Source organism: Aethalodelphis obliquidens, unplaced genomic scaffold, assembly GCF_003676395.1.
Source record: "Aethalodelphis obliquidens isolate GAN/ISIS:26980383/991018 unplaced genomic scaffold, ASM367639v1 scaffold88, whole genome shotgun sequence".
Taxonomy (NCBI): Eukaryota; Metazoa; Chordata; class Mammalia; order Artiodactyla; family Delphinidae; genus Aethalodelphis; species Aethalodelphis obliquidens.
Window position 1 is genome coordinate 2,380,419 of NW_020838032.1, and position 27,943 is coordinate 2,408,361.

Sequence of the window (27,943 nt, forward strand, 5' to 3'; positions counted from 1 at the left end):
GAGGAACTGAGACTGGACAAGGATCCCGGACGGGGGGTGGGGGTGGAGGGCGGAGTGGGCGGGGCTGCAGTTGGAGGGGCGGGGCCAGGGCGCGGAGGTGTTCCTGTGGGCGGAAGGCGGTGACCCGCGCCTATAGGCTCCGCGGGACACCCCGCTGGAACCGGGCCCACTCCGAGCGGTGCTGACCCTCCGTCTGTCTGCGCTCCAGCCGCGTCCCACCGCGTCCCGCCGCCTGCACCTGCCGCCCAGCGCTCAGCAGCCCGGCCACAGCATGACGGACCAGGCGGCCTTCGACACCAATATCATCACCCTGACCCGCTTCGTCATGGAGGAGGGCAGGAAGGCCCGCGGCACGGGCGAGATGACCCAACTGCTCAACTCGCTCTGCACCGCGGTCAAAGCCATCTCCACCGCTGTGCGCAAGGCGGGCATCGCGCACCTGTGAGTCAGGCCTCTGTACCCCCGGACCCCTCACCTTGGCCTCTCTCTCTCTGGCAGGGGATCTGCCGAGCAGTCCGATGTCTGATCCTCTGCCCCTGCTGTCAGTCTCTCTGTCTGACATCTGGGACTCTCTCTCCCTCTCTCTCCCTCCCTCCCTCCCTCTCTGCCCCTCTGCAGAAGCTCAAGCGGCACCCAAGCCTAGTTCCGCCTTCCATTAAGCTTCCCACCTGGGGGCCTGTCTCACAGACCACAGCTGCATCCACCCTGCCGCCTGCTCCCCTGGGCTGAGCAGCCTGCCTTAGCACCCCTCTGGCTTCCTCCTGATGAAATTGGCTGGCCAGGTGGGCACCTGGCCTGACTGCCATACCCATCCTAGCCTCAAACAGGAAAGTGCTGGCCCAGGTGCCTTCCTTTCCCTTTCTTTTCTTCGACCTCCTTCACTCCCTTTGGAATTGGGGTCCCAAGTCAGGTTTCTAATTCAGTATCTCCTTGACCCTAGACAAGTCCTGTTAGGAGCAGTGAGTGGAACCCCCACTGCGAGGAGGCCCTCCGTCCAGAGCTTTCAGGGGCGGCAGTGCTGGTGTGCACAGGGCTGCAGGAGGTCTGGAGTGGGGCTTGAGATGCTGTATTTCTAAGACGTTCTTCTGTGGTAGGTGGTGCTGAGACCGCTGGTCCGCAGATCACATTGTGTTTAGCAGAGCAATCACAGGACATGGGGATTCAAAGAGTACCTTCTTGTGTGGCTTGTTGTAAGTAACACAAGTGCCCTTTGGTTTATTCTGGTGTGCATGAGCATTTTATGTTTAGACTGGTCCTCAGTATAGCTGAAGGGTGCCTGGGTTTTCAGATTGCCCACACTCCTTCCTAATATTTCCCACACTTAGGAACACCTTAAACATTGTGCACAGTGCTCTTAGCTGATCTGAAAAAGTATAACCCCTGTAACCTAGTTTCCTTTTCTGGTCAGCTTTTTGCCTTTGGTCCCACAGTATGGCTTGGTAGAGCTAACTCTTTTTTTTTAAATTTTTATTTTATATTGGAGTATAATTGATTAACAATGTTGTAATAGTTTCAGGCGTACAGCAAAGTGAGTCAGTCATACATATACATGTATCTATTCTTTTTCAAATTCTTTTCCCATTTAGGTTATTACAGAGTATTGAGCAGAGTTCTCTGTGCTATACAGTAAGTCCTTGTTGGCTATCTATTTTAAATATAGCAGTGTGTACATGTCAATCCCAAACTCCCAACCTATCCGAGCTAACTGTTAAGGAAGGAGTGTAACATCACATTTATTTTCAGATGTCAAGCAGGGATGGGACAGTACGTTAGGAAGGTGGTGATTCCATTACTATTTCACCTATGGTCCCTCTTAATACATTTCTAAGGAGGCTGTGCGTTAGGAAACACACTCAATTAAAATCTTACTTCAAATTTAATTTACAATAAGTAAAAGTGTCCTAACAGCTTTATCTGCCTTTGAAAACCAGGGAGCTTCTTCAAAAAGAGTGCTTGTCATTTCTTGTATTATTTTAAACTGTGTCAGCACCTTTCACAACCCCAAAGAGACTCAGAAACACAAGATCTGCTTTGAGGTGCATCTTTCCCACCTTTTAAGTAATGTCCGATAGTGGGACCTTAGGTAGTGGGATTTTGATAGTGGGACCTGGACAAAGGGTGCTAATGTTGGCTATATAAATTATGTATATTTTTACACTAGGTACCTGTAAATACCAGGTTAAAAAAATATTGTTGTTGCTATAATTATAAATTCCTTAATAAGTTGCACTCAACAAACATTCAAACCACTCAGAAGGACACAACGGGAAAAGTGAAACCCACCTCTACCCATTCCCTGGGGTATCCACTATTCATAATTTACTGGTTATTTTACTAGATACTTCTTTTTTTTATGTCTTTTTTTTTAAATTGGAGTATAGTTGATTTACAGTGTTGTGTTAGTTTTTGGGTACACAGCAAAGTGAGTCAGTTATACTAGATACTTCTTTATATTAATATAAATTTATACATGGATACATATTTCCATATGACTCTTTGTAAACAGCAAACAGAATGGAATCACACTTAATGTATTCTTCTGCAGTTTGCCTTCATTATTCAACAATATATATATTCCACATCCTTCAATGTTAGGACATGTAAATCCGCCTCCTCCTTTTTAATTGCTGCATTGTGTTCCACTGCATGGACATGTCATGAGCTATTTGACATCTCCCATATGTTTGGGCATGCCACTGGTCTTTGACTATTTCAAACAGCATTGTACCTGTGAAATGGGTGTTGATGCATGGCCATGTGGGTGGCTGACAGAGGAGGACATTAAGTACTCCTGTGGGAAAATAAGTTTGACTGTCTCAGTATCACATGTAGTTGAGCAGGGGGCAATAAGACAAGATCTTAACCTAGGCCTCCAGAGTACACTCATGACTTCGATATCCTGGATGAAAAGGCCAGCATGCCTGCAAATAACTTGTTAGTGCTGATGACTTGCCCTAGAAGGGCATCTAGCCAGAGGGACAAGATGATTGCAGATTGCAGGAGCCTTGCGGAACCAGTTTATGGAGCTCAGCCCTGACTCCTCATTAGGGACAGATCAGGAGTTTAAACATAGAGCCTGGAGAGCTCTCTCTCTCTCTCTCTCTCTCTGTCTCTTTAGTTCTAGAAGAGACTGAGAGATGAGAATGATACAGAGCTTATGCTGTAGGAAAAATAGTACAAGTATAGAATTATAAAACAATAGAGATCTGAAAGATACTTTCCTAGAAGTACCAAAAATATGACGTGGATGCAGAGGACTGTGGAGTATCAAGATAGGCATTTGCAATGGTCAGGAAAAGATGGTCATAGGCTTGATGGCTGGAGAGCATTTTAGGCTGGGCCATCGTGTGAGGAAATGTACAAAGTAGGAAGATGTTGCTGGAAAAGTTGCTCATTCAGTTTGACTGAAGCCTGGACTACTTCAAGTAATGTAGTGGTGGGGCATTTGCAGGTGTTAAATTGTGGGTGCATTGGGGGAACATCAAATGGCAAGGGTGAATACTTTATATTTGGGGGGATAAGCAAAGGGGAGAGGTACAGGTTTTTTTTTTTTCTTTTTTTTCTTTTTTTTGCTGTACGCGGGCCTCTCACTGTTGTGGCCTCTCCCGTTGCGGAGCACAGGCTCCGGACGCGCAGGCTCAGCGGCCATGGCTCACGGGCCCAGCCGCTCTGCGGCATGTGGGATCTTCCCGGACCAGGGCACGAACCCATGTCCCCTGCATCGGCAGGCGGACTCTCAACCACTGTGCCACCAGGGAAGCCCGGTACAGGTTTTTGAATGGGGTGGTGGAATGAATGGAGATTCATCTGGGGCAGTTATGGCTGGAAGTATAGAGTTAAAAGAGAGAAAGCTAGGACATGTGGAACACCAGCTGAAGAGGCTCCGGAGAGCTGAGGAAAGCAGCATTCAGAGCTGGGGGATTAGAGGGAAAGAGGGGGAGGACCTGGGAGAAGTCTGGGTGGGGATGGGGGAGAAGGACAGCAAGGGAGGTTCTCAAAGAACCCCGAGAGCAGGGCTGTGCCATTAAAAACAAACAAAAACGAAAGAACAAAGAAGCCCCCCAAAACCCAGAATTCCAAAGGAGGAGCTGAGTTTTAGAGGCTGGAGAAGGGTAAGAAGATGATGCTGACATTTTGGTGATGCGGAACTTGAGGTGTTAGAGGGCCATACAGCTGGGGATGCTGCCCAGGCTGCAGTTAGTTGCGACAGTCTGGAATTTGGGTGTGAAGAGCTGACTGAAGATTAGGCCACTGGACTTTGGCACATTCACCCTCAGGCAAGAGGAAGAGGAGAAGAAAATTAGGATCCGGTTTAGCAGAACGGGAACATGCAAGGCTTTAAGAGCACATTTTTTTTTTTTTGCGGTACGCGGGCCTCTCACTGTTGTGGCCTGTCCCGTTGCGGAGCACAGGCTCCGGACGCGCAGGCTCAGTGGCCATGGCTCACGGGCCCAGCCGCTCCGCGGCATGTGGGATCTTCCCGGACCGGGGCACGAACCCGTGTCCCCTGCATCGGCAGGTGGACTCTCAACCACTGTGCCACCAGGGAAGCCCTAAGAGCACATTTTGGAGAGAGGTGGAGCTGGGCTCAAATTCCTGCCTCTGCTATTTAACTTCTGTGAGGATTTAGGCAATTGGCGTAACATCTCTGAGCCTCAGCTTCCCCACCTGTAAGATGGAGACAACTTTTTTTTAATCCTCAAAGAATTGTATGCGGAGGAACTGAGTTCATTCAATTGATACTGTCATCATTGTTTTCCTAGGTTGAAGCTTTTTGTTTCTGGAAAACAGATAGCCTATATCCTGCTTTTCATTCCTTAGTAGTTGCCCACGTGCATTTCAACAGGGATATATTCCAGGCTAGAATATTATATATTAAGATGACTTTGCTCCCTCAGATTGGTTACCGGAAACTTCCCATCATGCTCACGTGACATCGGGAAAACTTTCTTATAAATATGAGGTCACTTCTGTTGTTTGGTGGAAGAAAATAATAAATAACTTCAGTTTTAATTTTGGAATTACAGGTCAGTTAACACATACTTGAGCTTATCTTCAAGTTTGCAGAGTTTACAATCTTAAACTTCTGGAAATTTTATCATAGGTATCTTATATTCTTGAATTATCATCTCCATGTTACCAAAAAGGAATTGTAACTTCCTTTCCACACCCAAAGCAGAGCCAGCCACATACCACCCTATTTGCTCACTTGGGGCTGGCATGAACTCAAGCGAACCTTGGGGCTTGTGGCCTTTGAAGCTGCTCTGGTTGACACCTCTTCTTCAGTGTATAGTCGTCCCTAGGTATCCACCAGGGACTGGTTCCAGAACACCCAACAGATACCAAAATCGCGAATTCTTAAGTCCTTTAGGTAAAATGGCTGCGTACAGTCCGCCCTGCGTGATCTCGGATTCAACTAACTACGGGGGGAAATTCGCAGATGCAGAACCCAGGATACCGAGGGTGGCCTGTATTTCTCATCCGACCTTTGGATGTTCTGGGGTGGGTGAATGGTTGGTCATTTACTTCAGAATCAATCAGTAACAAGTCATGTTACCTTCAACTTCAGTGATAAGGATTAAATAGTAATCTGCGTCCCTTTTTCTTCTAAAAATGAGCTCTTCCACTTGGCTCTCGTGCATGCTATCTAAAGGGTGGCCTGCTTTACACTGCCATGCTGACATCAGAAGGAAAAGGTCTAGTTAGTTAGCAAATCAAGGAAGTCATCGAAAGTTCTTCCCTAAGTGTGGCCCTGGCTCCGGTCCTTGTGTCTAGGGATCTGCTTCAGAAATGTGAAAGGAGGCTTTCCCCTGACCATCATTAATTACAGACTTTATGGCTGTGAAATGGCTGTAGAAACCGTATGCAAATTTGAAAAACCATGCTAATATTTAGTCCAAATATCTAAGGATTTAAAAATACTGGCCAAATTAACCTATCCTTCTAAAGAGTTTCCCATCATATGAATGAAAATGACTTAACAGTTGTTTCAAATTTTCAGTGAGGTTTTTATAGTAAGCGTAAGAGGAGATATTACAATACTCGCCCTGTGTTGTGGCCAAAAAAAAAAGAAACAAAACAAAAAGAAGAGATATTACAGACAGCAGCTTCTCAAACTGATTTTTCTCCCCAAACTCCAGAAAGAGAAATTTTGTGTCTCTGGGGGTTGAAAAACAAACAGTCACAGGGGCATAAACCCTGACAGCATAAACTACAGGATGCTGTGCTGCCCTGAACTACTTGGGCTGCAGGGCCAACTAATATGAATAAAATTGAAGTGACATATCATAAGCATCTCAAATGAAATAATATTCCCAGGGAGACTTCAGTCAAATGTGAACTTTGAGCACTTTATTTTCTTGTCACTTAGTTACCTGTGACACTGTTCCGCATTGCCTGTCTTCCCAGAAGCTGCCTGAAAAACTGGTTTAGAAGTCATTTCCCCTCCCCTTCATCAACCAACCTGTACAACCAATCTGTGGGCTCCGTTAAGAACAATGATGGCTGCCATTGTCTGCTATGAATCAGGTGCATCACGTGGGTTAGTCCTCACCCTTACAAAGCCTGGAAACAATCAGGGAGCTGAGACAACTTGATGGAAGTCATATAATCAGTAAGAGGAAAGGCAGAATTTGAACCCAGGTCCCTGGTGCTGTGTTCTTGTCAGGACCCACCTTGCTTCTCAGCATGGTTGTATTACTGCTGCGGGGAGTTAGGGATGCAAGAGAATGATACCATTTCTTGTTCACTACCTTGGTGCCAGTCTCTGTTCTAAGCCCTTTACCTATGTCAACTCATTTACTCCCCCTCTCTACATACTATGACATAGATATGCTAAATTCCCATTTTACCAAAGATCAGATAAGCTAAGAGATTTGCACAGGGTTGGTTAACAAGTGACAGAGCTGGGATTTGAACCCCAGGGTCTAGAGTCCCAGCCCATGGAGGAACGTGCCTGATGATGCTGCCTTTTCCCCTGCGCGTGCCCATCGGGTTATACAGTAAAGGCTCTTCTTCTATCCTTTGGGGCCTTTGATGGAATGATGACTGATCAGAATGCAGAAGAGTATTGTTTCTAAGGGATTTTCTGAAAACTTAGGAAGAAAATAAACTATGTGCTCTTCGGCTAATTAGTTCCTTGAGGATTTTCTTAGGGCTTTTTTCTTCTGTCAAAGTTGTAGAAGCCTTTCCTGCTTCCGGCTTTTCATTGATCCATGGAATGTGTTCCCTCGGGGGTCTTGCTTCCCTTCTGGGGGCCCCTCCTGAGGCATCTTGGGAGAAGCCTGACTGAGCGTTTGCCTAGTCCTGCCTCATCATCCCTGGGCGGGATGACACAGGGCTGTGTGAGAAACTCCTCGTGTCATGGCTAACTTACTGCGCTAAGGTGCAACGTACAGAATCTGAGATGATTGGGTATAGACTCAGATATTGTCACTATTGACATGGCAAGCTGGGAATTCATTCTCCTGAATCCTGCTTCTACCTTAGAATCACTTTCCTGGGACTTCTGGAAGACTTTCCTAACACAAGGTCTCACCAAGGGAAACCCTCCCAGAAGATGACCTAGAAGAGTTATAAAGTGCCTGAATTTTGAGTTTGAGGGTCCCAGAATCATCTATGCCCATGTTTTTTATGCTTCACAAGCAACTGGAGGATAGATGGGGAAAGGTCCTTCTGGTTAGAACAGAGGAGGGACACTCCATGGGAGTAAAGAGGAGGAAGGAGGGGTGACCACCCAACCAGGCAGGGAGGCGGAGCCATCCAGTGGTCTGCATGGTTTGGCCATGAAGATGGCCATTTCAGTTCTGGTGTGGTGAGTGTCCCCTACAGTGTTCATCCTGCAGCTGTCATATGGCCCCTCCCGACTCCCCGTGGACAGGTGATGCCACTCTCTGTGACCCAAGGGCAGGATCCACCTCAGAACCCTGGAACGGCAGTGAGGAACCTGGCTGGTGGTCTTGGCTGGACAATCCAGCTGCCCTGACGCTGACTGTAACCTCTTGTAGCCCACCGCATGGGAAAGACTTTGAGGTTTAAAAAGTTACTTATATAGGGCTTCCCTGGTGGCGCAGTGGTTGAGAGTCCGCCTGCTGATGCAGGGGACACGGGTTCGTGCCCAGGTCCGGGAAGATCCCACATGCCGCGGAGCGGCTGGGCCCGTGAGCCATGGCCGCTGAGCCTGCGCGTCCGGAGCCTGTGCTCCGCAACGGGAGGGGCGGCAGCAGCGGTGAGAGGCCCGCGTACAGCAAAAAAAAAAAAAAAAAAGTTACTTATATAAATGTGCACAGAGTAACTCCTCCCATTTGGAAATATGTGAAAAACAAATTCCCTGTTCCTTTGGATAAATTACTGACCCAGAGCTGTTTTTTGGAATCATTACTGGCTGGCTTATTTGGGCTCTTTTAGGGCTTTGTTATAGCTTCATTTTCGTTTGAAAAACATTCAAAGTATCCTTCAGCTGGAACTGCTCCTTTGCAGTGAGACCTTCCTTGACTATCTAAACCCCTTGCCCTGTCATCCCCCAGCATCTTGTTTCATTTTATTAGAGCACCCGTCACTATCCGACATGATCTTATTCATTCAAAAGCACTTGTTTGTTTCTTGTTTGCCTCACTCACTAGAATATAAGCTCCATGAGGGCAGGGATCTCATCCATCTTGCTCAGCACTGTAACCCCAGCACTCAGCACAGTGGGGACAATAGATATTTGTGGAATAAATGATCACTCACACAGGCCTCTAGGAAGCTTTTGAGTAAGAGGAACTGAGGCCTGACTGTTCTTCACCTATCTCGCTGAGCCAGATACCCAGAACAAAGTGTAAAGTAGGCTTTTCCCATGCCTGCCTCAGTGCCTTGTCCAGCTGTCCCAGCCTCCCAGGCCTCCCTGGAACTGTCCCCATAGGCCGGTCCCTCTGGGGACTGTGCCAGTGGCTTCCTCCAAACGCCAAGGTGCCGCTCCTATACTTATTCCTTCAGGCTTGGGTTTCCCTTCTCTTCAGCGGATGCTTTTCAGCAAGTATTGCTAGAGGGCCTACTGTGTGCTGGAAGTTGGGACACAGTGGGGGAAAACATACCCTCTGTCCTCATCCTCATGGAAGTACAGATTAAACAGCCATGCCAACACGAAGATGATGAAGCCTGGGGGATCGTGAGAGGCCCCTCCCCTCCCACAGTATTGCAGATCCCTAATGAGTGCTTCCTTTAACGACCAAACAAGGGACTTAACATGAGGCGTGAAGGGCTGTGCTAAACTCTTTGTGTATTTGTGATAAGTGGATAATCCTCCAACAGCCCCATGAAGCATCATTACCCTCCATGGTCATGATTGAGAAGGAGGACTCGGAGAGAGCAGGGGACTTGCAGAGCTGAGGGCTGAGCCAGGTCTCTGCCGCGAAGCCCATGTTCTTTTCCATCAGCGTTATTCACCCTCCTGAAGTCAGTAGTGACTTTAATGGTGGAAGTGTCGGGCTAGGAAGGAGAGCCAGTGGGTGCCAGCAGGGCCACTGAGAAAGATGCAGGCCATTGAGATGTTGCCCCTGCCAAGCCCTAGTTCCATCCGGAATTCGGCTGCCTTCTTTCTTCATCAGTGTCGGCCTCACAATTGAAATGAGAAAGAGACTATGTGGAAAGAGAAGGGAAAACCCAGCTGCAAGTCTGATAGATCCCTTGGTCTTCTACTCATGAAACAGGAGTGACATGATGAAAAGAAGTGGGAGGAGGGCTGGAGGGACAAGACGCTGTTTTCCAGGTGGGCGAGGGAACGATGCTGAAAGAGGCAACACTGGAGAATGGGCTTGATGCTAACTGGAGTTACCTCCTGGAGAGTCAGGCCAGGTGAACCGTTTGGGTTCAGACAGTTTCTGGTGTTGGCTCAGTTTTGTCCAGCAAGAGACATGCAAGTTATGTTTAGAGAAAATGCATTTTCAGGAGTTGAGCAGTGAATGCCATGACAATCAGTCCCCAGGCAAGTGCTCCCAGCAATCTCAGCGAAGGGCGCCATGGTACCCCTTCTCTCCCATTCTCAGCTGTTTGGTGGGATCTTCAATGCTCCTACTCTTTCCCTTCCCACATCCAGTCTCTTATCTGGTTCAGTGCATCCTCCTTCTAAAACATTTCCCCTCCTTTCAGTGTTCTTCCTCAACCCCAGGCTATGACAACCCTCCTCTTCCTTCATTCTAACAAACTAGGCTCCATTTTGGACCAGCCACTTGGATTCTGGAAGCTCCACAATTACTGACTTGCAGATACCTTGAAAATAAAGTAAGGACTCCAGACTTCCCAATCCCTTCAGCCCCTAGGACTCCTGCCAGAGGCAGTGAGGTGCCCTTAGGAGAGGCCTGGCTTGAAAGTCAAAGTGAGCTTCTCGCCTCCGCTCTGCTGCTCCAGTTTAGAGGAGCCCATTGGTGTCTTGGAGTGAGCATCCTCCTCCATAAAATGGGGTAGTGGGATCTGTCAAATTTCTTTTCTTTTAGGGTCTCATCAGCTATAAAGCCATAGATCCCGTGGCTTAGTTTCCCTCTCAGGCTCCTTCCCACCCAGAAGGTTTCTTTGCTTGCTGTGTCTGTCAGCTGATTCATTATGCATTACCTCATGCATTTGGGAGTGAAAATTGGTTCTTGGGGCAGGTGAAAAAAAATCAATCTTTTTGGGTGTGAAATATAGGTACATACGGTGCATAAACAGATACACACTTTATCTGCAATATTAAAATTTCATGGGGGAGTGTGTTAGGGGAAAAAAAACCTCTTTAGGGGCCATAATGAAAAAAAAGCTTGAGAAACATCGATTTAACCACAAAGGTGTGCTGGGTACCATGATAGGCACTGGACAGGTGAATGACAATATCTCCTTCCCTCCAGGAGCCAATCCAGATGGATGACCACCTTTCTCATTCTATTTCTCCCAAACCATGTGTCTCCTTTCCTTTCTTCTAAATCTTACCAAATGCCCTCTTTGAGTGAGTTTATAGATGCATTGACATAGTCTGGTGGTCATGGCTTATACTTTTGTATCTTTTCTTCCCTGTAGCTATGGAATTGCTGGCTCTACCAACGTGACGGGTGATCAGGTGAAGAAGCTGGATGTCCTCTCCAATGACCTGGTTATTAATGTGTTAAAGTCATCTTTTGCTACCTGTGTTCTTGTGTCGGAAGAAGATAAACACGCCATAATAGTAGAACCTGAGAAAAGGGTGGGTCTGCTATACTATTGACGATTTTAATGTAATCATTTTTCTTTCTGGCTTCATAAAGGACTCCACTTGTTCAGCCAAGCTGGATTCCTAAGACACAGCCTAGATCCCTCCTGAACCATCAGTCGTCATTTCACAGATTCCACTTCACTGCCATATCTCAAACTGTCCTCTCCTATCCACACTTCCACCACAGTCCATGCCGTTATCATCTCTCCCGCGTGCTCATACATGGGAGAGACTCAAATATACTCATACTCATCTCCACTTCTAACTTTTTATTGTCATGTTCAAGGCTCTGCAAAGTCTGGCTCTGTTAACTACGTCCTTCCGTCCACCCAATTCCCGACCTTCATAACCAACCTTCCTGCCAATCTAAGCTGTTCATATCAGTGATTCATGCATTGGAATCCTATTAATCTTGTTACCGAACTCGGGATGCTCAAGAATCCAATACTGAGAGACAAGTGTTGGGTAAAAGGAAAGATAGCCTTATTGAGGCAGCCAGCGATCCTGGGGAGAAGGTAGACTCACGTCCCAAAGAACCAACTCCCTGTTGCCGATCTGGGGACAAGAGTTTTTAAAGGGGAGTTTCAGGGGTGTATAAGCAGAGGGAGGGGGCTACATGCAGAACAGCACAGTTAGCTCTGATAATCATCTTGAAATTGGCCATGTGGTGGTCTGATCAGTGTCATCTTGATTGTTTTTAAGTACAACTAATCTTCAACTCCAGGGTCAGTTTGTTCCCATCTCCTTGAGGCCAGTTCTTAAAAAGAACTGTGTAAGATGGAGGAGCCTTTGTCATTTCTAGTCTGGTCATCATGTAGTTAACTTCTTCCACCTGTGGGGAATTCAGTATCTGCAAAACAGCTTAAAGGATATGGCTCAGAATATTATCTATACCCCATGAGGAGGAACTAAAGCTTCCTGAGTTTGTTTAATGACTAAACTATTATTATTTTGTCTTATTTGATTGTTTTCCTTTGTTTTTTCATTTTCTCACTTCTCTGGTTAAACTTATTCTTTGGCTAGTGTTTTTCTACAGACAGGAGGCAGGCAGAGGACATTGGGGTGGGGGGCATCTGTCTTAAGAAAGCCCTGTAGGGTCCTGCTCAGTTATGGTCTGATTGCTTCTTGAGGGTAGAGAATGAATTATATTCTTCTCTGTATCCCAGCCTCTAGCACAACATTGTAGGGGATCAACAAAAAATTATTGTTGAAAAAGTGAATGAAAGAGTATATCCAGCTTTCACTGAACAGCAAAAATCATGTAATAATAATAACAAAAAAATCCCCATTTGAGATGGGTTACTATCTTTCCCTGTTTGAGATGAACTGGGGACATGAAGGAGTAGGATGAGAAGAAAATCAATCAGAAGATGAATTTAAAGAGACTGCCTGATATCCAGTCTGACCTTTATAAGAGGGATGGGGAGCCACATCTGATTAACTTGTTTTACATCTTTTTTGTTTGTTTGTTTTTTTGCGGTATGTGGGCCTCTCACTGTTGTGGCCTCTCCCGTTGCGGAGCACAGGCTCCGGACGCGCAGGCTCAGCGGCCATGGTTCACGGGCCCAGCCGCTCCGCGGCATGTGGGATCTTCCCGGACCGGGGCACGAACCCGCGTCCCCTGCATCGGCAGGCGGACTCTCAACCACTGCGCCACCAGGGAAGCCCTACATCATTCTTAAAATACACTACGTGTCAGATTCAAAGTTCATGTTGTTCTCTGCTGGGCTTCTGAAGGTACTTGGCAGTTTTAGGCACGTGGATTGAATTTGTTGTTTAGTATTCTCTATGGGTCTGCCCAACTTCTCTGAGTACAGTGTGCCTTCTTGGTAAGCGTGTCCCTGTTTTCCTGATGACAGTTTCTCCTGCGTCAACCAAGGTGATTTGTTAAGAGCAAGCAGTCAGGGAATCAAAGAGTTGCCTTAATTTGATGCAGAAATTTAACAACCACCTCTTAAAGTGGCTAATTTGGAGGTGGAAAATCTCCAGTGGTGTGCTGGTAAGCTGGCTCTCTATTAGAAAAAAACCCCTCTGATTTGTAGCACTTGCCACTTTCAACTGTGCAAATGGTCCCCCAGAGTTGATTTTGAGCTACCAACATGACATCACTGAAAACAGAGTTGGGAAGAGATGTGCACCATTGGCCCTTGAGAGCTGACTCCAGCCAGCTCCCACATACCCCTGAAAATCCTATCCAAAGAATTAGTCTTTAGTAGTCCTACAACAGCTGAGGGTTATTTCCTTTGGGAATTACAGTAGGGATATGGTTGAGAACTCTGTGCACTGTAACCCCAAGTATCATCTATAAGAACTGCATGAAAATATTCTTAGAGATCTTTTCCTTTTTCTTTCTTTTTTTTTTTTTTTTGCGGTACGCGGACCTCTCACCGCTGCGGCCCCTCCCGTTGCGGAGCACAGGCTCCGGACGCGCAGGCCCAGCGGCCACGGCTCACGGGCCCAGCCGCCCCGCGGCACGTGGGACCCTCCCGGACCAGGGCACGAACCCGCGTCCCCTGCATCGGCAGGTGGACTCCCAACCACCAGGCCACCAAGGAAGCCCTCTTAGAGATCTTAATGTTGTCTTTGCTTCACCTGAGATATTGTGTTTTGCCCTTATGAATAAAGTTTTGTTTCTCTTCTTCCTTTGACTGCCAGGAAACTCCAACCAAAATTATGATTCATTCAAATCAATGATATAGGAAATTATTACTTAATTATCTGTATTCCTCGCCTTCATCTATATCTATGCCTCCTATTCTAAGTTGTGTTTCCTCTGCCTAATGATCTTTTGATATATGTTTCTTGTTGTTATTTTCACTCTGTATACCACCTCATACCTTCCCTGACAGAGTATAAATAAGACACATTTCTTGAATTTTTGCCTAGATTCCCTCTTTTAACCCCTTAGCGTATACTCTTTATTTCGTTACAATGTGTTCTTTTTTTTTTTTCTTTTTTGGCTGCATTGGGTCTCTGTTGCTGTGCGCAGGCTTTCTCTACTTGCAGCGAGCAGTGGCTGCTCTTTGTTGCAGTGCACAGGCTTCTCGTTGCAGTGGCTTTGCTTGTTGCGGAGCATGGGCTCTAGGTGCGCGGACTTCAGTAGTTGCAGCACACAGGCTCAGTAGTTGTGGCGCACAGGCTTAGTTGCTCCATGGCATGTGGGATCTTCCCGGACCGGGGATCAAACCCATGTCCCCTGCATTGGCAGGCGGATTCTTAAACATGGCGCCACCAGGGAAGTCCCAATGTGTTCATTTTAAGTGTAAAGTTGTGTCTTCTTTTTTTTTTTGCTCAGGGTAAATATGTGGTCTGTTTTGATCCTCTTGACGGATCTTCCAACATCGACTGCCTTGTATCCATTGGAACCATCTTTGGCATCTACAGAAAGGTAAGATGTCATGGATCAAGCTCCTGGTTTGGGACCAAAAGGAGAGTTAAGGTTGAACATCCAGTCCCGTTTCACTATTGGTGGCACAGCCAGAACGTACATCATGAAACCTTGTGAGGCTTGAAATAGGTTTATATGTCAAGTTCTGACTTTTTAAGTTCTGCCTTAACTGCATAGTGAAAATCTATTAGGTTGTTAAAAGAAAATGTAGTTAAAGGTGGGTGGGAAGAGAAAGATATGTCACTCTTTTAACTGTACCTTGCTTCCTTTTGTGACAGAAAATAAAATTAAAAACAAAAGAGACAGTGTAGGGTAGCTACAATGATGTAACTATGTGAACTGAGAACTGTGAGAGTGTGACAACAATCGAGAGTACTTATATCAAAATTGTCCTTTAAATCCTCTAAATCAGGGGTCTGCAAACTATGGTCTCCCTGGGCCAAATCCAGCTCATGGCCTGATTGTTATGGCCTGTGAGCAAAAAATAACTCTTTTGAACTTTTGAATAGCTAAAAAGAAAATCTAAAGAATAATATTTCATGACCTGTGACATTTATATGAAATTTAATTTTCACTGTCCATAAAGTTTTAATGCCATATGGTCAGCTCACTTGTTTACTATGTTGCCTCTGGCTGATTTTGCACTGCACAGGCAGGGTTAAGTGATTTTGATAAAGACTGTGTGACAGTAGAGCCTAGAATATTTACTATCTGTTGGTTTATGGAAAGAGTTTGCTGACTCTGCTATAAATTATAGAAAGCACACTGGTACAGTGAGGGGATCCAGGCTCCTGCCCTGGGTCTTTTCTACTTGGGTGACCTGAGCAGGTAACTCTACCTCAAAAGTCTCTCTTCCCTTCTCTTACTTTAAGTGTGTGTGTGTGTGTTTGGGGGTGGAGGGGGGCGGTTTGGTGGAAGTGCATTCAAATATATACAAGTGAAAATAGAATGAATGGCCACGGGCCCATCATAAAAAGTGATGAAATCTAAAATATGTCATCTTGGCTTCAGCCTTCTTGTTTATTTTAGAAATAAAACCTCACAGATGCCTTTGAGGCTGAGCCCTTTCCTTCATCTTAATGGACGAGGTGGCTAGTTCAGCCAACCTCTGAGGTTCCTCCAACTTTCCTATTCTGGGATACAGAGGCCATAACTTAAGAAGCGAGACCGCAATTCGTGCTTTGTTTTTCAAAGTGACTTGTTGTCTACCATTGCACATAATCTCCTTTCAAACATGGGAAGTAGGACCGCCATGGGACAGTTCTCTTTCCTCATTGAAATGTATCTTGTGTTTGTCTTGGCCGGGAGGCGGATCAGTGTGAGTAACTGAAAGTTCTAATACTCATACCAGAAAGACAAAGGCAAAGTAATTAATCTGTTTTCCAAGTCATACCATAAAACATCCCATTCTTGTTATAGACAAGGAGGCATATAATTTTACCTGCAAGTTATCAGATCTATATAGTATAGCAAGCGAACTTTGCAGCAAAATTCTTCATGTAGAGGAAGACTTCTGGTAATGACTCAACCAGAGCTAAAGCAACACTAATGTTTGCCAGCCCCAGTTTCCACCTTAACCCCCCAAATAAAGACTCTTTTTAAGGGAAAAAAAACCTAGAAAACTGACACTGGCTATCAACTAAAAAAAAAATCAAAACAGCCTGCAACAGCAACTCGAATTACAAATGCTAGAACAACTCAACAATGAGTCTCCACGCTCTTCTCAATAGACCTGAAGTGACTCTCTTAAAAGACCGAAAGAGGTGATGAGTGTCACATTCCCTTTAAGTCACTTCAGTTTTCAAAAGCCTTATTGATTGTTTGAGGATTTATGGGGCATAAATATTGACCGTCTGATGCTTTAACGGAGACCTTTCCTGCTTTCCGTAGAGCTGGATCTGGGCTGGAGTTCAGCTCCCTGGTGCAGCCGCTCAGTGGCATAACATTAGTTGGTAACTGGAACTCGGAAACAGTGATCTGGTCTTGCCCACATGGTGCCTGAAAATAGGCTCCAAAGGGATCTCTTAGGGCCTGTGGTCCAGTGTTTCTACGAAGTTCCTGCCACAGTACCTTCGGAAGGGTCACCCCACCTCTGGCTGGAGACATTCAGAAAAGGTAGAATTCTAGAGTGTTTGTCCAAATATTGGGTCAAAATCTGTCTCCCTGTTGCTCATATGGCCTTTTAGAGCATCAGAAAATAAGACTCTTTTACATGCTTGGAAATGGCTTTTCTGCCTTCCCCTCCCCTTCTTTTAAATCTCCTTTAAGTTGAATATCTTTCATGTGAGATGGTTTTTCGACCTCTCCAGTGTGGTCACCCTCTATTGGATACCATTCTAATTTTCAACACCCTTTAAAAATATCCAGTCCCCACGACTAAAAGCAGAGTTTCAAAAGTGCTCTAGAAGCTTCAGAATCCAATTCACTTCCCTTAACTGGGCACAGGGAGATGTAATAGCCATATGGAGTGTGGTTTCCTGACATTGATGCTTACTAGCTCTGTGGGACCTTGGGCAAGGTAACCTCTTGTTTCTGTATCCATAAAGGGGAGATACTGAAAATAAAGCATAACGGCAATGAAAATAGTGCCTGGCACATAAAAAGTGCTCTATAAATGGTAGCTATTAATATTACTTGTCTTGTTTTTTGTATTAAGATTCAACAGAGAGTATCACAAGTCAAACTAGCTTGAGGAAGGAAAGGAGGGAGGGAGGGAGGAGAGAGAGGAGGGAGGAAAGGAAAGGAAAATTATCAGTTCATGTTAACTAGAAAGTCCAGTGGGTAGCTCATTCAAGGACTCAGATGACATAAATGGGACACACTTCCTCTCCGTCTCTATTGCTCCCTCCTCTCTGGTGGCAAAATGGCTCCCAGTAGGTCTGGGCCCACATCCAATCCTTTCAGCAAATCAAACAGAAGATGCAAACCTCTTTTCCAACAATTCCAACAAGAATATCATCTCATTGGCCCTGATTGTCTTGGCTTAGGTCATGTGTCCATCTGTCAACCAATCACTATGGCCTGAGGCATGCAGTGATCTGATTGGCCAGACCAGGGTCATGTGCTCACTCCTGGAGCTGAGGGCCAGGGGGGTAGTATTTTGACGAAGGTTAAGGTGCATTTATCAGCAGAAGGGTGATGGGTGCTGGCCAGGCAAAATCAATGGATGTTCACTGCAGATTATAAATACCTTGAGAGCAGGGACCTTCTCTTATATATTTTTTTGTCTGCTAGGCAGCCTGGTACAATAGTAGGTGAACAACAGTGGCTGAGTTACTGGACACTCTGCCATATGCCCTATGAGACCTTCTAGGGAGGGTTTGGCTGCCGCTCTGAGGGAAGACCATCTGATGATAGGACAGCCCCACCCCACTTCTGCCTGACTTTCTCCTCCACCACCTCAAGTCTCCAGAATCCACGGTGTCTTTCGTACTCTATATGGAGTGACGTGGATTAAAACAGAGCAACACCTACAGCAGGTGGTGGCCTGGGCTAAGCTTTTTAATTTTGTCAAGTGCTTTCTGCACATTGGTCCATGAACATCCACATGAGACTGTAATGGATTCCCTTGGAACAAAGGCATTCATTGCTGAGGGTTTGGAGGAGGGAATTCATGCATTAGAAAGGGGGACAGGGTAGAAAAGTATTCCTCCAAATGAATGACTAGATGGAATTATTTTGTCTTTCTTTTGAGTGTATGGATCATAGATAATGTTACCATTTCTTATTCCATGCAAGGAAGTTGAAGGCTGAGATTATTTGGTGACAGTGTTTCAGAGAAAGGCTGTTCATCCTTGTGCCACAGACAGACATGGGTGGTTCTGGATGAGATGAATCTCTGGGGGACTTTTCTTGGTGGAGAACTGACTCCTCCAAGCCTAGGGGCTTCCAGTCAACTTACTTATTTACATGTTGTCTTTGTCTTATTTTGTGCTGAGCTTTCAGGGTTAAGTAGTTATGACAGAGGAAGCGGTTAGAGCCTGACTGTTTTCCTCCCACTATGTCACTGGCTTTGAAGGAAGCTGGTTCCTTTTTCAAGGTTGTACACTGGCAAAATTTGGAGTTTGAGAAACAACTCAAATTTCTGATACTGTGTTTAGTCTGTGTTTAACTGCACTGCACTACCCTGTGAATACAAACCAAACTAAATTAAATAATTTGACCCAACGCAACCAGCCAAGCAAGCAAGCAACCACCTAGATGAAAACTGTTAAACACAAAGATTGGAGACAAGAGGAAAAAAAGAGAGAAATGGCTTTTGTGACATTTCCTTTTACATGAGTAGTTCTTAAGCTTCAGTGCAAGAGTCAGCTATGGTGCACGGTAAAATACTCCCAGGGCCCACCTTAGAAAGTCTGACTTAGTAAGTCAAGGCTGCAGCCCCAGAATTGCACTTTAAATAAGCATCTCAAGTGATTCTGATGTACATGGTCTCTGGACCACACTTTCAAAAGTTATAGGAAGAAATTACCAGGAATGTATTTCTTTTTTAAAATATTTATTTATTTAGGCTGCACTGGGTCTTAGATGTGACACATGAGATCTTTAGCTGCGGCATGCGGACTATTAATTGCAGCATGCGAACTCTTAGTTGCAGCATGCATGAGGGATCTAGTTCCCTGACCAGGGGTCTAACCCAGACCTCCTGCATTGGGAGCATGGAGTCTTACCCACTGGACCACCAGGGAAGTCCCATACCAGGAATGTTTTTGCTGAGATGACCTCCATCTCTGGTATCATGATATAGATAGATGCCCTTACTTATTCTCAGCCCCTGGAATCTGTGGTTGGGGAGAGAATAAATGAAATTGGCAGAAACTGCCCATTTTCACTTCTGTTTAAATTCAAGTAGAGAATATTCAAGCTGAAAGATTTGTTTGAGGCTGTTTTGAGAACCATAGAAGCCAATTGTCAAGTGTTAAGAAGGTAATTATCAGTTAGTAATCATTGATTAGGAGCCATGCCCTTAAGTTTTTCCTTTCCTTAGTATTAGGGAACAAACAGTCACAAGACCCAGTGGGCTGTGTTTTTAATAAAAAACAAAGAAAAGATTAGAGTACATGTCATGTTCTAAATGTAAGTATTGTTTCATTAAATTTTTGTAGTTGTGTGTGCGGGTGCATGTGTGTTGGTACTGGTTTGTGATGCAAAATGTATTTTTTGTTTACTGTGGGTCATGGTCAAAAAAAGGGAAAGCATTTGCCCTACACTGTAACAACTCTGGAGAGAGATTCTCAGTTGCCGTATTTCTGAGACTTTCTTTGGTGTGTGAGTATGGACCACACTGCTCACTGGAGTATGTGCTGCAACTGGCAGGAGCTCATGAAATTGATTTCCTTACCAGACTTGAAGCCCTGCAGCCCAGTTTTAATTTGTTTAAATAAAGATAGAGTAGGCAGGGGAAAGACATTGATGACTGTAATAAGATTAAATTAGTAGGAGCTGGCAAGGAGGCATGCTCTTTTTTTGAGAGTGATAATGGAGGGATGAGGGAATATCAAATTAGTAAAATTGGAGGAGGACCCTGATGGGAAAGAAGGATCCAGATGCACGAAATTTGGGGTTTGGTGGGAAGGCCGCTGTGGTAATATAATCAGGATATTACTGATGTGAGGAGGAAGGTCTCTCTGGGAAGATGCCCTATTTCATTACGAGAGCACCTTGATAATGCATCTTGCTAATGGATGAACTGCAAAAAAGAACCACAAAACAGAACACAACAAAAAACGTGTTGTGTTTTCTTTCTCGTCCTAGATTTCAACTGATGACCCTTCTGAGAAGGATGCACTGCAGCCCGGCCGGAACCTGGTGGCTGCTGGCTATGCACTCTACGGCAGTGCCACCATGTTGGTCCTGGCCACGGCGAATGGAGTCAACGGCTTCATGCTGGACCCGGTGAGAGACCCCAGGGGAAGCTGGGTGCTTCGCTGGTGGCTGTGAGTGTTTATTGTGTGTGTGTGGGGGGGAGAGGCAGTACCTAGAGGTGGAAGATGAGGCCCGTGAAGGGGCAGAGATGATGGGTTGGGGAAGGGGGGAAGGGAGATGGAGGGACCACCATGAGAAGATTATCGAGGTGAGAAATGGTGTCTGTCCAGAGCATAAGGAGTCTTTCTTCCACGATGAATTCTTTAGAGTGGACGTGACTCAGCTGACTCAGATGCCCACTGGGCTGAGCAGGCCACACAGATGAGTGGAGTGTGTTGGGAAAGGATGGTCAGGGTGGTGGCAGGGCAGTGGCGGGGCACTGGGGAACTGGGGAGGTCTGTCAGTTGTTACTCCTTGGGAATAGAGGCTCAGTCTTGCCAAGGCTTCCAATGTTTCAAGAAACACTGGATTTTTAGAAAATGTAATGTTTCTGGATGTGTAAAACACTGTGCTAGCCAATTAAAACACGTTTGTGGACCAGATGGGGCCCATAGATGGTCTGTTTGCCACCCACGCTATCCATTACTAGCTTATTTCCCTGAGGTGAATGGGTGTCCCGGCTGAAGCAGTGGACCACCTCATTTCTTCAAAATTAGCTCCGAAATTCATTTGATGTGCACGTGCACGCAAACCTTCAGTGAACCCTTGTGGTTTTGAAAGGCTTTGACGAACTCAAGGAAGTGAAAATAAAGAAGGAAATGAAGATAATTCCTTAGTCTGTCCAACTTATAGAGAAAAACACCCTCGGGAGCTCCCTGGTGGTCCAGTGGTTAGGACTCAGCGCTTTCACTGCTGGGCCCCAGGTTCAGTCCCTGACAAGACTAAGATCCCACAAGCCACGTGGTTCGGCCAGAAAACAAAAAACGAAACAAATTCCTCACGGAGAGGAGCCCAAGGTGCCATGAAAAATATTCATTAACAATTTTTAATTTGTGGATAATTTCTTCCACATGTGTATTAATTGGACTTCTTTATTTATTCTGTTAGATGACAGTTTCGACAGAGCAGATGAATTGAGCAAAGAAATCTCTTTACATATTTGGCATAACTAAACCCACCATTGAAATGAACTCCACAGAATCATCTTCCGTAGGTCGGCACATTCATTGTGCATTGGGTCCAGTGTCCCAAGGGAAAAAGAATTGAGGTTATAAATACCTTTCAGTTTTAGAAATGTCCTCAGATGACATTAATGAAACTATTTGGTGCTTTTTGCTGACAGACCGAACACCAGGTACGGTCAGCTGCTAGAATCCTGGGAGGGGCCGGTTGCTGGTGGTGGGGCCTCGAGGTTTGTGGGTGGCGGGTGGGAGAAATCGGAATGTAGGCTGCCTCTGTCTCCCGCACGCTTGCACAACTGGACTTTGCCTCCTTGGAAGCACCGAGCTTAATAAATCAACAAGGGTAGGGAAACAGCACGAGTTTAAGCCTCCAAAGGAGGTGATTTCAGGGTAAAGTAGTGGCAGAACCCGAGCGAAGTTCACTCTGAGCCCAGGGTACAGTTTCCGAAATCACTGATGTTTTGGGTTTATCCTCTCAGCAGGCGTTTACCGCTTCCCCAGACATTCCTCTGGTAACTTCTCTGTTACCTTTCAGTTGATGGATGTGTGGAAAACATGAAACCTCTTCTTATTTCCAGATTGCAGACCTTGTGTCGGGGAGTAAGTCTCTGTGTGTTTGATAGTCTTTTGTCCACCTCACACTTAATGGCCACTCAGTGTTTGGAGGCTGCGCTACCCCCTGCTGGCTGACCTCCCAGAGCTGATGAATGCCTGCAGGGTAGGGGTCAACCTAGTGCTTTCTTTCATTTTGGCTGACAGTTTCCGCTAAGAAGACCACAGCAGCTTTATTTGCATTTCTAGCAGGCTTTAAGGTTTGAAAAGCTTTTCAGTCTCTTTCTCCCATACAAGAGACTAACCTCCTTCTCAGCTAGGATGTTCTGGCCAGGTACCAGGGCGGGGTGCCCGCAATGCATGGCTTCATGAGCACCTGTTGTGTGATGCCTTCATTTTCCAGACTTTTACCCAAAAAACCATAAAAGAAAAAAAGAAAAGAATCACTCACAATGACACCTTTCAGTGACCACTGTTAATTCTAGTCTCTTTTCTCCCCCTACCCTCCTCTCTCCCTCCCCCACTTCCTCTCTACTTCCAACAGGAACCAAGCTTTGCTATGGGAATAAGTGGCTGGGGAGAGATGTGTCCAAGGTGGGACCTCCCTTCTTAACTCTGTCTCCTCCCCAGATGGGCGGAGCCTCAATCACTCTCTTATCAGGGACGCGTAGGAGCCCCAAACAGTCCTCAGTCCAGAGCTGTAGGAGTTATGTGACACCTTACTCCAAAGCTCGAATCTCCTTTGAAGAACCTAAGCCTTAAAGGCATCAGCTTAGCACTGGGACTTTGTGGGAGGCGGAGTTCTGAGAAGCACTCTGTAGATCAGTGAGCAAAGGCACCGGAAGCTATATATGCTGTGAATCGAAACTCACGGTGCTCGGGGGAAGTGACATCAAGATAGAAACGAACAAATGGAAAGCTAAGAGCAGCCATGAACACTTTGGTGTAACTCAGCTGCCCATCTCTCCCGATACCCTACCTCCTGTCTGCACCAATTTTTTTTTTTTTTCAAAGGCATGGGTGTCCCAGGCCAAGGAGAAATCATTTCACAATGAAATCATTTCACAATGTTACAAATATTGAATCATTATGTTGTACACCTGAGAGTAACAGAATGCTATGTCAATTATACGTCAGTTGAAAAAACAAAAAGATAAAAACCAAGCTCTTAGTGCTGAAGGACACACGTGACCTCAGGCCTCACGCCACCCCCTCCCACAGGCCTGAAGGAGATGTCACGGCTCCACCTTTCCTTCCTGTTTCACAGGCCATTGGAGAGTTCATCTTGGTGGACAGGGATGTGAAGATCAAAAAGAAAGGGAACATCTACAGCCTCAATGAGGGCTACACCAAGGACTTCGACCCTGCTGTCGCGGAGTATGTCCAGAGGAAGAAGTTCCCCCCAGTAAGTGAGGGCTGCGGGGTCGGGGTTGGGGGAGGGCCCCTGAGTTACGTGTTGATTCATGATCTACCCTGGAGAGAAAGGCGGCAGGGACAGAAGCGGGTGGATTCCACTGTGCTGGGGACTGGAACCTCTGCCCTGAGACGGCAACCCCTTTGCCACTTTCTCTTGGCAGAAGAAAATCAGGACTGTAAAGTCCGTCAGATGAATGAAGTCATGGCAATAAAACATGCTTCACTGCTGGGGTCCCTGATCCCAGTTGGTACGAAACGTGGTCCTTGCAGCCCAGGCCCCAGCCCTGTGGCACCTGAAGGATTTCTATCAGTCATCTCTAGACTGAGAGCATCCAACGTGGCATCTCTCTAAAGAGGTTACAAATCACTGAACACGAAGAGAAGAAATGGCTGTTTGTAGAGACGGTTCTATGTAGGAATATCCAATCTTGTCCTACTCTTGTTACTGAAAGCTCGGCCTCTCTGTACACACCGGTGCCGAATCAAATCTCGGAGACAGAGTTTTGGGTGAAGTAGAAAAGGATAGCTTTATTGCTTTGCCAGTCAAAGGGGGACACACTGGGCTCCTGCCCTCGAAAACTGTGTGTCCCAGGGACTTCCCTGGTTGTCCAGTGGGTAAGACTCTGCGCTTCCAATACAGGGGGCCCGGGTTCAATCCCTGGTCAGGGAACTAGATCCCGCATGGCACAGTGAAGATCCCGCATGTTGCAACTAAGACCCTGCGCAGCTAGAATAAATAAATACATAAATAAATATTTTTTAAAAAGTTTTATAACCTAAGTGTCCATCATCAGATGAATGGATAAAGAAGATGTGGCACATATATACAATGGAATATTACTCAGCCATAAAAAGAGACGAAATTGAGCTATTTGTAATGAGGTGGATAGACCTAGAGTCTGTCATACAGAGTGAAGTAAGTCAGAAAGAGAGAGACAAATACCGTATGCTAACACATATATATGGAATTTAAAAAAAAAAAAAAATGTCATGAAAAACCTAGGGGTGAAACAGAAATAAAGACACAGACTTACTAGAGAATGGACTTGAGGCTATGGGGAGGGGGAAGTGTAAACGGTGACAAAGCGATAAAGAGGCATGGACATATATACACTACCAAACGTAAGGTAGATAGCTAGTGGGAAGCAGCCGCATAGCACAGGGAGATCAGCTCGGTGCTTTGTGACCGCCTGGAGGGGTGGGATAGGGAGGGTGGGAGGGAGGGAGACGCAAGTGGGAAGAGATATGGGAACATATGTATATATATAACTGATTCATTTTGTTGTGAAGCTGAAACTAACATACCATTGTAAAGCAATTATACTCCAATAAAGATGTTAAAAAAATAAAAAAAAAGTTTTATAGAAAAAAGAAAGAAAGAAAACTATATGTCCCACCCTGGGAGGATTTGATGAGGGTTATATAACAGTGGTTTGAGGCTGGGGTCTCTGACAAGATTAGGGTGTGAGCAGGGCCTGCCCGCCTTAATCTCGTCTCAGGTGGGTTTCCTAATCTTGACCAGCTTCTCTGGTCCCTTTAATCTTGCCTCAGGTGGTTTTTTAGCCGTTTCTCCCTTGATTAGCAACTGTTTAAATCTGCCCTTTGGAACTCAGGGAAGGTCATGGAGGCTGGAGTCTTGCCTACAAGAAACGGGGGACAAAAGGGCCTCCATGCCTGGGAGCCCCACCGGGCCTCACTCATTTTCACTCTTGCTTAATGCCATGGAAGGCTGCTGTGTTCTGAGGAAGAAGCCCAGATGGTGTTGGTTTGGCATTCAGGGCCCTCCAAGCTGGCCCCAGGCTCTCTCTCCAGCCTTATTATCTCTCCTTCCACCTTTCCCTAGAGATCCCTTCCTGCCCCCAGCTGCACCAGGCTCCTCCCAGGGCCCAAGGCGGACTGCATGTGCCTCTCTAGTTGCCCCACCTTTGGCTGGGCAGTTCCTGCTCCTGCAGAGATGAAAACCCCACCCTTGCCCCCTCTCCTTAGCTCTGCGAAATCTTTCTTCTCCTTCAGGGTCCTGCTAAATGCCTGCCCCACCCCGGAGCCTGAATCCACCACACCCTCCTTAGGGCCTCCTCAGGTAATGTGAGTTATTGTAAGATGTAAGAGGCTGTCTCCATGATTCCATTTTCTGCTGCTTGGGGACAGAATTTTCATCCCATTTCCTAGCACAGCCCCAAACACACACCTTGATGGTGCTCTGTTTGACTGTTGAATCAAATAAGCATAGAGGACATGAAGAGAGCTCTCTCTTCTGTAACCCTGACTATTGCTGGTCTTAACCTTGTAGGACAACTCAGCCCCCTACGGCGCCAGGTACGTGGGCTCCATGGTGGCAGATGTTCACCGCACCCTGGTCTACGGAGGCATCTTTTTGTACCCAGCTAACAAGAAAAGTCCCAACGGAAAGGTAAAAAAATCCCCTGAAGAGTGGTTGAGAAGCAGTGGATTTCATTTGCAGCCTGGGAGATTTGACTGGGGAAGAAAGGTCATGGTAGCTGTTATGCTCTGCAGTAGGGTGCCAAGGATGTCTGTGGCATATTCTTTTCTAGATTAAAGGCTGTCCTGGTTAAAGCCAGGTGATATCAGCTAAAAATGATCTCTTGAGAGCCCTTTCATTGCTAAAGATAAGTAATGATGCTATGGTCAGAGGGTACTAAAAGTGCTTTCTGCTTCCACTGGCTACACGTGGTTTGGCTTGGGCAAAATGAATGCCATTCATAAAATGAAATGAAACAGTCCAGCCTCATTACCAAGGCAGCAAATCACATATGCATCCCAAACAGAGGTCTTCTTTGATTGTTTTCAAAAGACATAACATTGAAATGACTAGTGAACTGACATTTGCTGCTTAGAAAATGCTACCTTTCTAGGGAAGGAAAGCATCTCTGGGGACACCTAGAGCTTTCAGGTAAGCTGCAACTGATGCGTTGGTCTCATGCCCACACCTTCTTACAAGCCAGGGGGTGGGCTGTGCTTGCTTATGCTGGAGAAGGGACACCCACTTTTCTTCGACACAGAGGGACAGTGTGTTTCCTTCTCAAGTATTGTCCCTTTGTTTTTCCAAAAGGACAGACAGGTTTTTCTTATTTTATTTTATTTTTAATGTGAGAGAAGGAATAGGAATAATCCCCATAGTTAGAAATGGATGTATTTCAGATGTGCTCAGATCTCTGTTTATGGCATGTGGCATCCAGTTCACTGAAAACATTAAAACATTCACTCTTACCATAGCCACCTACCTTGGGCATCCCAACCTATGTGATTAGCCTGCTTTATAGCACTTTTCTCTAATGCCTCAAAAAATTGTTCCTTAACACAAATATTGAGGTTCCTCCTTTTTCTTTTTTTTTCAGTTTTGCAAATCTGACCCTGACACCTGTATGGAAATAGAGTCAGGAAACACCTGCAAAAAGCTGTCTACTCAGTAGGCAGACTGCATGAAAATGCATACAATAAAAAAGTGAATATTTAAAAGTAAATTCCAAGATGTATAACATACTAAATCCCAACCCTCAAGCCTTAGGAGAATTGTAAAAGGAATGTGTACAGAGTTGCAAACAATATTATACTGTTTGGAGGAGCCAGTCTGCTTTCCAGATGTCTGCAGCCAGACACTACCATGGACTTTTAAATGCTTATAGAATAGGCAAAGCTCCATCCAAAACACACACAGAATCACTCATTAGGTCCAGTTTCCGTGCTATAAAGAGAAGGGAAACATCGGTTCTGCCAAAATGTCATTCGGTCCTGAGCCCAGGTGGTCTGCCTCACAACTGCATCAGGCAATCTATTGCTGGCTCTTGATGGATGGCTTAATTTAACCAAATGGTTAAATTAACCATCCAGTCTTAGATGCAACCTTGTGATGGAAAGTAAGGGAAAGTATCAGTTCATTTGATCAGCTCTGCACTATTTTGCTATGAAGCAGATCTCTTTTCTGTGTAATCTATTCTGTTCTGAGAATGCTGCTCTTGTTTTCCAGTTGAGACTATTGTATGAATGTAACCCCATGGCCTATGTCATGGAGAAGGCAGGAGGATTGGCTACCACTGGGAAGGAAGCTGTATTGGACATTGTTCCCACTGACATCCACCAGAGGGCGCCAATCATCTTGGGGTCTCCTGAAGACGTGACTGAGTTCCTGGAGCTATATAAGAAGCACGCTGCCAAATGAAGAGCTGGCCTTGCCCACACCAAACAGAATTGCCTTTTATCTGGACCTTTGATCTCACAGGGTGCTACCCGATTCTGACTGTGCATCAGATATTCCTAGACACAGAAATAAAAAGTATGGATATTTTCACCATCAAATGCTGTGTAATGCCTTATGCTGCCTAACCAAAATGCTATCTCAGTAATGCCACAGATGGTCATGATATGTTTTGAGTGGATAGAGGA

At 45.7% G+C, this 27,943-nt stretch overlaps 1 protein-coding gene across 1 annotated transcript; it reads left to right on the forward strand.

Annotated features, from left to right (window-relative positions):
• Positions 1–140: 140 nt before the first annotated feature.
• Positions 141–27,856, forward strand: FBP1 (fructose-bisphosphatase 1). The gene is made up of 7 exons (XM_027094289.1): positions 141–441; positions 11,029–11,191; positions 14,496–14,588; positions 20,343–20,483; positions 23,394–23,531; positions 25,833–25,952; positions 27,528–27,856. Exons 1-7 carry the CDS (start codon positions 272–274, stop codon positions 27,717–27,719), a joined length of 1,017 nt encoding a protein of 338 aa, XP_026950090.1. The 5' UTR covers positions 141–271; the 3' UTR covers positions 27,720–27,856.
• Positions 27,857–27,943: the final 87 nt, after the last annotated feature.

Excerpts from the sequence above, each read along its gene's own strand:
- FBP1 (XM_027094289.1), top strand. The coding sequence starts at position 272 with ATGACGGACCAGGCGGCCTTCGACACCAATATCATCACCCTGACCCGC. Across the intron at positions 11,192-14,495 it reads TAGTAGAACCTGAGAAAAGG|GGTAAATATGTGGTCTGTTT; the intron begins GTGGGTCTGCTA and ends TTTTTTGCTCAG. Across the intron at positions 14,589-20,342 it reads TCTTTGGCATCTACAGAAAG|ATTTCAACTGATGACCCTTC; the intron begins GTAAGATGTCAT and ends TTCTCGTCCTAG.